An 11,762-nucleotide genomic window follows, 5' to 3' on the forward strand; every position below is an offset into this window, starting at 1 on the left:
CACGTTGCACCACAGACTGTCCAGGAGTTGGCGGATGCTTTAGTCCAGGTCTGGGAGGAGATCCCTCAGGAGACCATCCGCCACCTCATCAGGAGCATGCCCAGGCGTTGTAGGGAGGTCATACAGGCACGTGGAGGCCACACACACTACTGAGCCTCATTTTGACTTGTTTTAAGGACATTACATCAAAGTTGGATCAGCCTGTAGTGTGGTTTTCCACTTTAATTTTGAGTGTGACTCCAAATCCAGACCTCCATGGGTTGATAAATTGGATTTCCATTGATTATTTTTGTGTGATTTTGTTGTGAGCACATTCAACTATGTAAAGAAAAAAGTATTTAATAAGATTATTTCATTCATTCAGATCTAGGATGTATTATTTTAGTGTTCCCTTTATTTTTGTTGAGCAGCGTAATAACAATGTGCTTGAAAATGTTTATGTCTGTATAGCATATCAGTGCATGAGAGGGCTGTACTGGCTGTGTGTTTCCTCTACTCCTGCTTCCGTTACTCTAAGTCTGGATGACTGGGTCCAAACCAATTGCTGACATCATGGGAACGAAACATTATTTATGTGTGTTCAATAACGAAGAGGAGAGAATACCTGGCTTCACACAACGATTACCATTACAGGGTGAGGCATACTTTTTAGATTCCATGTTGGTAAGTCTGAGGTGTCTAGCTAGAGGTACGATACCTCTTTCATCCTTTCTGGAAACTATTTGCAATTCTTTATTTTTTTTGCGAGGTGATGAAGTAAAAAAAAAAAAATTATAATAATTATATTCTATATATGAATTTTATTTTTGCACAAGCTTCGATCTCCCCTTACATACATTTTGAATGTTCCTCCTCCCTTACCACATAAGTTAAATAAGCAGCTCCACTTCATGTAGCTAACGACATAACAACATGCCAGTCTCCATACCAGTGTGAGGGTGGCGTCTCTAACACAACAGCCACACTCTACTTACTGACTGACTGACTGACTCACTGACCTTCTTCATTCTCAAGTGGTGTTTTGACAAAAGTTGCAGAGGCCGTCAAGAAGGAAGGGGTTTATCTATTATTATTATTGTTTTTAATTTTTTTAACTATACTAGAAACTAAACTCATCTCACCTCCTACTCCTATTTTGAATTAAATTGTTTCTTCACTTTTTAAATTCGTTGGGAAAATTAAAGAGCTGCAGCAGCTGTAGTACCATCATCGGCAAAAGTGGCTACCAGAGTTCCACCAGCCAACATTTTAACATGTCTAAAAACCGTTTAATTGTTGTTTGTTGTCATTTGTGAGTGTGTGGGTGTGTTGTGTATTGGCTGAAACAGGACACGGGGGGTCTTTTTAGGGACTCTCTAGTTATTGGTCTCGCCACCCTCGTCGTCTTGCTGGTCGCTCGTCCACAGTGTCAAGTTGTCTCGTAGCAGCTGCATGATGAGGGTAGAGTCTTTATAGGAGTCCTCGTTCAGGGTGTCCAGCTCAGCGATGGCGTCATCGAAGGCGGTCTTGGCCAGGTGGCAGGCCTGCTCAGGTGCATTCTGGATCTCGTAGTAAAACACGGAGTAGTTGAGGGCCAGACCCAGGCGGATAGGGTGGGTGGGCTGCATGTGCTCCTTGCTAATCTCATGGGCCTCGCTGTAGGACTTCTCAGAGGACTCCACCACGCCGGCCCTCTTCTCACCCGTGGCCACCTCGGCCAGGTAGCGGTAGTAGTCGCCCTTCATCTTCAGGTAAAACACTTTGCTCTCGTGCTGCGTGTCGTTGCAGTTCTTGATCAGGAAGTTGTCCAGGAGGTTGAGCACGTCCTGACACACGGTCTCCAGTTCCTTCTCGATCTTCTCGCGGTACGCACGCACCATCTCAATCTTCTTCTCGTTGCCGTCCGCCGAGGTCTTCTGCTCGATGCTGGAGATGACGCGCCAGGACGAGCGCCGTGCCCCCACCACGTTCTTATAGGCCACAGAGAGCAGGTTCCTCTCCTCATTGGACAAGGCCTCGTTTAACTCTGTCACCTAGGAGACAGAGAGGGAGACAGGAATGGTTCAGAGTTGCAGTTTAAAACAGTATTTTCATATTTATAATATACAGTTTACATTAAAACAGTATTTTCATATTTATAATATACAGTTTCCTTAAAACAGTATTTTCATATTTATAATATACAGTTTACCTTAAAACAGTATTTTTATATTTATAATATACAGTTTACATTAAACAGTATTTTTATATTTATAATATACCATTTACTTTAGAACAGTATTTTTATCTTGTAAATGACTTTTTTGGGCAGATTTTAAAACTTGGCCTGGCATATGTTCATTTCGCCATGTGTTCCCTTACTAGCTGAAACAACATTTTATATTGATATAACCTACATAGCTCGTCACGATAAACAAAGAAATACTGAGTTGCACAGTAGCTAGGTTCGCTAGGAAAATCAAGATAACATACTCTATACTGAACCAGGAAAACTAAGGAGGCTATTGGAATGCACAGTTAGTCATTCATGATGATTCACACAACGATAGAGGTCAGAGGTGGGCTAACTCCCATGATCTTCTACACCAGTGGTCACGGACTGTCATGGCATCCAACAGCTTCAGACCGGGGCTGGACCACGCCTGTCTGTAGTAAGCTGACATCATATCCCTGGCTGCTCAGTGGCTTTCTCCTGCTCTGAAAGCTTGTTTTGTTTTGTTTCCACGGGCCTGTGTCTGTCTGGCTACAGAGATTAATCCTTTATACTCTCACAGAGAGGAGACCATGCAGTGTAGCACACATCACAGCCTTCTTTACATACTTAACCCCTCTGCTCTGGATATAAAGCCTGCTACTCTAGTGTGTCCCAAATGGCAGCCATAGGGCTCTGGGCAAAAGTAGCGCACTATATAGGGATTAGAGTCCCATTTGGGACACAGACCTCTGTTTCAGGGCCTTCATTCCTCTCCAGGGCCTTAAATCCACTGCCAGAGCATGGGGGCCCTGACAGTGACTTTATAGTTTACACCAAGCCCTCTTTGTCTGATGGTAGCCCTACTGAATGTGTTTGTCTATGACAAACACACACAAAAACAACTAGATATATTCTAAACCTCCTAATCTACAGAGATTTTGGTGATCTTTAAAAAGCACAGAATTAAGCCCACTTGATTGGTTGCTTGCTTTAAGCCGCTTTGCAGTGCTCTTGGCCTGTTGCCTGAGGGGTCCCGAGGAAAAAAAATCTACAGTTTACTGTTTGATGATGTTGGTTTAGGAGTTTGACGACAGATTAACCTTCAACCCGGAAACAGTTCAGGAGATCGTTTAATCTCAGTGAATTTTCAACTTCTGCCCCATTATTAAAGATCCACACATTCTGTCCATCATTATTAAACCAGGTGTTTCATATCTGCTCTGGAAAAGGGATCTCCTCACTGAACGACTTGTACATTGATATGGATTTTGCCTCTTTTGAACAGTTAGTACAACAATTCTATATTCCTAGATCCCATTTCTTTAGATACCTGCAACTGCGTAGTTTTGTATCTTCATCCTCGAGTCAATTCCCATCCCGCTCACCTACCTCCCTTCTAGATCAATTTTTTTAAGTGAACCCTTATATCAAAGGGGGCATAAGCTTGATCTATACATTATTAAACTCGCACAATCTGGATTCCCTGAACTCTCTTAATAACCAATAGGAAGAGGATTTAGGTGAATAACATTCAGACAAGAGTATGCTTCAGAGAATACATTCTTCATCTACATGTCTAAGACATGCTGTAATTCAATTTAAAATAGTTAATCAGTTGCATTGGTCAAAGGCAAAATGATTCAAGACCAGAAATAGATCCCACTTGTGACCGATGTAAGCAGGCTCCCGCTACTTTATTACACATGCTTTGTACATGCCCGAAATTGAGAGATTTCAGGATATCAATTGTTGAGACGTTTTCTAAGATACTGGAGAGACCTATAGAACCTTCTACCTTTATTGCATCATTCAGAGTGGCACCACAGGAGGCCCCTCTAAACAGTTCTATGGAGTGGCACCACAGGAGGCCCCTCTAAACAGTTCTATGGAGTGGCACCACAGGAGGCCCCTCTAAACAGTTCTATGGAGTGGCACCACAGGAGGCCCCTCTAAACAGTTCTATGGAGTGGCACGACAGGAGGCCCCTCTAAACAGTTCTATGGAGTGGCACCACAGAAGGCCCCTCTAAACAGTTCGATGGAGTGGCACCACAGAAGGCCCCTCTAAACAGTTCTATGGAGTGGCACCACAGGAGGCCCCTCTAAACAGTTCTATGGAGTGGCACCACAGCAGGCCCCTCTAACCAGTTCTATAGAGTGGCACCACAGAAGGCCCCTCTAAACAGTTCTATAGAGTGGCACCACAGAAGGCCCCTCTAAACAGTTCTATAGAGTGGCACCACAGAAGGCCCCTCTAACCAGTTCTATGGAGTGGCACCACAGAAGGCCCCTCTAAACAGTTCTATGGAGTGGCACCACAGAAGGCCCCTCTAAACAGTTCGATGGAGTGGCACCACAGAAGGCCCCTCTAAACAGTTCTATGGAGTGGCACCACAGAAGGCCCCTCTAAACAGTTCTATGGAATGGCACCACAGAAGGCCCCTCTAAACAGTTCTATGGAGTGGCACCACAGGAGGCCCCTCTAAACAGTTCTATGGAATGGCACCACAGAAGGCCCCTCTAAACAGTTCTATGGAGTGGCACCACAGAAGGCCCCTCTAAACAGTTCTATGGGCAACATGCTGGTATGTAGTACTCTTCTAGCTAGACGTCTTATACTATTTAAGTGGAAGGATCGGTTTTCTCCTACTTTTAACCATTGGATAAAGAAAGTTATCCAACATCTCTAACTAGAGAAAATACGCTGTTAGGGGATCTGCAATTACATTTTATAATATCTGGCAACCTTTCCTATCCTTTGTAGAAGACATGGACCCAGCTAATTTCACAACTCCATAAACCAACCCAAATTAGAATTTGGATTATTATTTAGAAAATATTTTTACTTTTTGGTATTTCTTTGTATTATTTGATTATATTATTCATTGTATATCATGCCTGCTTTGAGTCTTGTTTTGGGGCTCTGATAGAGCGTGGGGGGTTGGGGTGGGTTTGATCTGCTTTGCTAGGGGATGCGTGTGTTTTCTGCCTTATGTCTGTTCTGTCTGTTATCTGTATAATCATAAAAAATGCCACAAAAAATATATTTTTATTTTATTTTATGAAAAATAATATAATAGTGGACACCTTGAATACAGTGTTGTTTGACATGACAACAAATGAAAATGCCAGAGAGGAGTTATTTTGACAGGGTAGGAACCAAAGTGTTGGTCAGTGTTTCCTAGGAGACCCTGTAATCTTTGGCTACATTAAATGTTTTCTCTTTACTTCATGTAGCTAACATATTCATGCTTTGCATATTCCTCTTTGATTTTTAAGATACTGTGGCACAAACATCATGCTGATTTAGGCCTACACCATCACTGGTATCAGGCTGTATAGTTAGCAACGTTTGCTCTGACTCAGTACATTTATTAGCTAGCTAGCTAACCATCTAACTGGTGATTAGCATTAGCAGCTAACACGAACTAGTGATTAGCATTAGTGGTTAACACGATTTAGCCACAACTTCCTAAGAATAGACAAACTAGCTGTTTGTAATTATAGAACGCTTGTGGATTTATATTAAGAAGCAAAGCAGAAATATCATCGTTGTCATCAACATTGTTACATGACCATGCAGAGTGTCGAACAACAACAAATGCGCTCCTTGAGTGAAAGGGGGCGTTGCTAGGTCTGTGTGGAAAGCAGCATGGAGAGAGAGCATATCACATTTAACAAACCAAACATTCAAATATCGTTATAGAAGATAAAGTAAAAACCCAAACCGGTCTGTGCATCAATACCGGTATATACTCAAATACGGTATACAGCCCAGCCCAAGGTGATATATTAAGAAGAGTTACTTTCCTCTTCTACACTGAACAAAAATATAAACACAACGTGTAAAGTGTTGATCCCATCTTTCATGAGCTAAATAAAAGATCCCAGAAATGTTCCATACACACAAAAAGCTTATTCTCTCCAATTCTGTGCACAAATTTGTTTACATCCCTCTTAGTGAGCATTTCTACTTTGCCCTGATAATCCATCCACCTGACAGGTGTGGCATATGAAGAAATGTATTAAACAGCATGATCATTACATAGGTGCACCTTGTGCTGGGGCCAATAAAAGGTCACTCTCAAATGTGTAGTTTTGTCACGCAACACAATACCACAGATGTCTCAAGTTGAGGGAGCACGCAATTAGCATGTTGCCTGCAGGAATATCCACCCCAGCAGAGCTGTTGCCAGATAATTTCATGTTAATTTCTCTACCATAAGCCACCTCCCAACGTAATTTTAGAGAATTTGGCAGTACGTCAAACCGGCCTCACAACCACGGACCACATGTATGACATTGTGTGGGCGAGTTGTTTGCTGATGTCAACGTTGTGAACAGAGTGCCCCATGGTGGCGGTGGGGTTATGGTTTGGGCAGGCATAAGCTACAGACAACGAACACAATTGCATTTTATCGATGGCAATTTCAATACACAGAGATACCGTGATGAGATTCCATTGTTGAGCCATTCATCCGCCGCCATCACCTCATGTTCCAGCATGATAATGCACGACCCCATGTCTCAAGGACCTGGACACAATTCCTAGAAGCTGAACATGTTCTTCCATGACCTGCATTCTCACCAGACATGTCACCCATTGAGCATGTTTGGGATGCTCTGGAACGACGTGTACGACAGCATGTTCCAGTTCCGCCAATATCCAGCAACTTTGCACAGCCATTGAAGAGGAGTGGGACAACATTCCACAGGCCACAATCAACAGCCTGATCAACTCTATGCGAAGGAGATGTGTCACACTGCATGATGCAAATGGTGGTCACACCAAATATTGACTGGTTTTCTGATTCACACCCCTACCTTTTTATTTTAAGGTATTTGTGACCAACAGATGCATATCTGTATTCCCAGCCATGTGAAATCTATAGATTAGGGCCTAATGAATTTGATTGAAATTGACTGATTCCCTTTTAAATGAACTGTAACTCAGTAAAATCTTTGAAATTGTTACATGTTGCATTTATATTTCTGTTCTATTTTTCATCAGATCCTCAGAAGTATAACGAGAACATTGTACTTTCTCAAGTCTTGCTCAGCCTGGAGATTCTGTAAGTCTTTTTCCAGTTGAGAGCATAGGAACACCACACTCTACCACATTGGCTCTCCAACCTTGACCAGCCCAACACTACACTCTACCACATGGCTCTCCAAGCCTAACCAGCCCAACACTACACTCTACCACAGGCCTCTCCAACCCTAACCAGCCCAACACTACACTCTACCACAGGCCTCTCCAACCCTAACCAGCCCAACACTACACTCTACGACAGGGCTCTCCAACCCTAACCAGCCCAACACTACTCTCTACCACAGGCCTCTCCAAGCCTAACCAGCCCAACACTACTCTCTACCACAGGCCTCTCCAAGCCTAACCAGCCCAACACTACACTCTACCACAGGCCTCTCCAACCCTAACCAGCCCAACACTACTCTCTACCACAGGCCTCTCCAAGCCTAACCAGCCCAACACTACACTCTACCACAGGCCTCTCCAACCCTAACCAGCCCAACACTACACTCAAGTTTCAAGTTGTATTAGTTGTATGTACCGGAAACACATGGTATACATCGTCCAATGAACTTGCAGGTTCCTTCTCGACAATGCAACAACAATAAGAAATACCCTAACAAGCCAACACTACACTCTACCCTAACCAGCCCAACACTACACTCCACCCTAACCAGGTCAACACTACACTCTACCCCTAACCAGCCCAACACTACACTCTACCCCTAACCAGCCCAACACTACACTCTACCCTAACCAGCCAAACACTACACTCCACCCTAACCAGGTCAACACTACACTCTACCCTAACCAGCCCAACACTACACTCTACCCTAACCAGCCCAGCCCAACACTACACTCTACGCCTAACCAGCCCAACACTACACTCTACCCAGCCCAACACTACACTCCACCCTAACCAGGTCAACACTACACTCTACCCCTAACCAGCCCTGCCTATCCAGTGACGTCTAGGCATAAATCACTCCTGTTATCTTTCCGTGTCAGCTTTCATTTGATTTAGAAGGGAAGAGATTGCTCACTATAATTTCTTTTCTAATCGTTCTCATTGCTCTCTCTCTATAGATTAGAACAGATCCATTTCCCAGACCCTTTTTCTGCAGCATAATCTCCTTCCCCTAAGAGGGGTTCTAGAACCCTCCCAGAATCAGATCACAGTTTACAGTCCCAGAATCAGATCACAGCTTACAGTCCCAGAATCAGATCAGAGTTTACAGTCCCAGAATCAGATCACAGCTTACAGTACAGTCCCATAATCAGATCACAGCTTACAGCCCCAGAATCAGATCACAGCTTACAGTACAGTCCCAGAATCAGATCACAGCTTACAGTCCCAGAATCAGATCAGAGTTTACAGTCCCAGAATCAGATCACAGCTTACAGTACAGTCCCATAATCAGATCACAGCTTACAGCCCCAGAATCAGATCAGAGTTTACAGTCCCAGAATCAGATCACAGCTTACAGTACAGTCCCATATTCAGATCACAGCTTACAGTCCCAGAATCAGATCACAGTTTACAGTCCCAGAATCAGATCACAGCTTACAGTCCCAGAATCAGATCAGAGTTTACAGTCCCAGAATCAGATCAGAGTTTACAGTCCCAGAATCAGATCACAGCTTACAGTACAGTCCCATATTCAGATCACAGCTTACAGTCCCAGAATCAGATCACAGTTTACAGTCCCAGAATCAGATCACAGCTTACAGTCCCAGAATCAGATCAGAGTTTACAGTCCCAGAATCAGATCACAGTTTACAGTACAGTCCCATAATCAGATCACAGCTTACAGCCCCAGAATCAGATCACAGCTTACAGTACAGTCCCAGAATCAGATCACAGCTTACAGTACAGTCCCAGAATCAGATCACAGCTTACAGTACAGTCCCAGAATCAGATCACAGCTTACAGTACAGTCCCAGAATCAGATCACAGCTTACAGTACAGTCCCATAATCAGATCACAGCTTACAGTCCACTTCCAGAATCAGAGCAAGTAATCTATGAGTCATAGCCAAGTCTAACATTCCAAGCTGCCTATGATGACTTCAGCCCTTGATAAAAAAAATCTAAAATCAAAAAGAGATTACTTTGCCTTCATTGGTTTCCTCTTCTACCCAGATATCCAAGTGGGATTTGTTATTTTTTGTTCTTGGAGCCATGTACTGGGTTCCCAAGAATATAAATCCCCCTCCAACTCGCTCTCTCAGTATAGGTTGTGAATACATTGAGTCACCAAATCACCTGTTTGTTCCCGCAAAAATCGAATACATAAAACACCATGTTCAACTGATGATACTGTACCTTCACAGGTATGCCTATCCTCAGGTATGCCTATCCTCAAACACACAGACATGTATTAATATACATAAATACTGATTTCACACCTAACTCCTCCTGCCAGTAGAATACCACCCTGCATCCCACTGCTGGCTTGCCTCTGAAGCTAAGCAGGGTTCGGTCCTGTTTGGTCCAGATGCTGCTGGAAGTGGTGTTGGAGGTCCAGTAGGGGGCCCTCTTCCCTCTGGTCTGTGGAGATCCCAATGCCCCAGGGCAGTGAATGGGAAATTGCCCTGTGTAAGGTGCTGTCTTTCGGATGCGATGTTAAAACGAGTTTCCTGACTCTCTGTGGTCACTAAAGATCCCTTGACACTTATTGTAAGAGTAGAGGTGTTAACCCCGGTGTCCTCGCTAAATTCCCAATCTGGCCCTCATACCATCATGGTCACCTAATCATCCCCAGCTTCCAATTGGCTCATTCTTCCACAGGTTATTTCTGTAAAACAGTCAACTTACCTTGTGAAATAAGGATAAATAACGCTACACTCGTTCATCGATAAAGTACCTTCAATGTCAAAACAACTTATCTTCCCCTCCCCCTACATCTGTCCAATCCCAACCTTCCCCTCTGGCTAGATGCCTCGCTACTGGCTAGCTAACAGGGAGGGGTGCGAACTGACAGAGATCTGCTTTGTTTTGGACAGCCATACTCTACCATCTGTCTCCACCGCTGGATATACTGCCAAGGAGAGAAGGACAATGACCAGTGGAGGTACTGCGGTGGGGTAGTGGGTTGGGGTATAGTGGGGTGGTGGGTTGGGGTATAGTGGGGTAGTGGGTTGGGGTATAGTGGGGTGGTGGGTTGGGGTATAGTGGGTTGGGGTATAGTGGGGTGGTGGGTTGGGGTATAGTGGGGTAGTGGGTTGGGGTATAGTGGGGTGGTGGGTTGGGGTATAGTGGGGTGGTGGGTTGGGGTATAGTGGGGTGGTGGGTTGGGGTATAGTGGGGTGGGGTGGGGTATAGTGGGTTGGGGTATAGTGGGGTGGTGGGTTGGGGTATAGTGGGGTGGTGGGTTGGGGTATAGTGGGGTAGTGGGTTGGGGTATAGTGGGGTAGTGGGTTGGGGTATAGTGGGGTAGTGGGTTGGGGTATAGTGGGGTGGTGGGTTGGGGGTATAGTGGGGTGGTGGGTTGGGGTATAGTGGGGTAGTGGGTTGGGGTATAGTGGGGTGGGGTATAGTGGGGTGGTGGGTTGGGGTATAGTGGGGTGGGGTATAGTGGGTTGGGGTATAGTGGGGTGGTGGGTTGGGGTATAGTGGGGTGGTGGGTTGGGGTATAGTGGGGTGGTGGGTTGGGGTATAGTGGGGTGGTGGGTTGGGGTATAGTGGGGTGGTGGATTGGGGAATAGTGGAGTAGTGGGTTGGGGTATAGTGGGGTAGTGGGTTGGGGTATAGTCCACAAATCGATGTGTAGAAGACGATTCCCTCTATGGCAGTGATATTTAAAGTCTGGGTCACGGGAAACTACAGTGGAACAAATTAGGAACCAAAAAATATTATTTTATGGGACAATATATAAATGTTTTTTTTGCGAAAGAGAAATAGAAAAATACAATTTTATTAAGTAAATGTATATATTGGTTTATTTTTATTTTGATAAGAGATGAAATGCAATGAATTTAAGGTTATTTTTTTATGTAAAAATGTATTAAAATGAAGGTTGCGTCATTCGATTTGGGGTTCCCAGAAATTCTGGCAGAAAAAATTGGGTCCCGGCTGAAAAAGTTTGAATATCACTGGTCTATGGGCTAATTCAGGGATGGGCAACTTTGATGGGGGTGGGGGCCACAAACAAATCTGAACTCATGAGGGGCCGCAGTGACTCGTGGGTCTGTCTATACGCATCCATACCAACACATGCAGTGAGAGCCAGCCCTAGACTTTTGGAGGCCCTAAGTGACATTTTTGAGCAAAACATTTTTGCGGTCCCCCCTCTTGACAGCAGATTTTTTTTTTAATTATGTCTGAGAGTTAATTTCCTACAATTCTACATATTTTGCCATGAGGGCTTCAAAAAAATAAGTTGCAGTTTGAAAGGGATTTTGGGCAATGAGGCCCTTTATCTTCCTCCCCAGAGTCAGATAAACTTGTGGATACCATTTTTATATCTCTGCGTGCAGTTTGAAGGAGCCTGGGGGTGTTTAAGCAGCATTTGGGGTGAAACTGAAAGGAATAACGGAAGCTGTGGTGCAGGGATCAC

The 11,762-nt window shown here is 44.3% G+C and overlaps 1 protein-coding gene across 1 annotated transcript in view; it reads right to left on the bottom strand.

The window, feature by feature from the left end:
* Positions 1 to 259: 259 nt before the first annotated feature.
* ywhag1 (3-monooxygenase/tryptophan 5-monooxygenase activation protein, gamma polypeptide 1) overlaps positions 260 to 11,762 on the bottom strand; it is a 21,983-nt gene continuing 10,480 nt past the window's right edge. Inside the window, exon 2 of the mRNA XM_014198204.2 lies at positions 260 to 2,012. Coding sequence (XP_014053679.1) covers positions 1,356 to 2,012 — 657 coding nt within the window. The 3' untranslated portion in view covers positions 260 to 1,355. The remainder of the gene's footprint in view (positions 2,013 to 11,762) is intronic.

This window comes from Salmo salar, chromosome ssa04, assembly GCF_905237065.1.
Source record: "Salmo salar chromosome ssa04, Ssal_v3.1, whole genome shotgun sequence".
In the NCBI taxonomy this organism is placed as follows: Eukaryota; Metazoa; Chordata; class Actinopteri; order Salmoniformes; family Salmonidae; genus Salmo; species Salmo salar.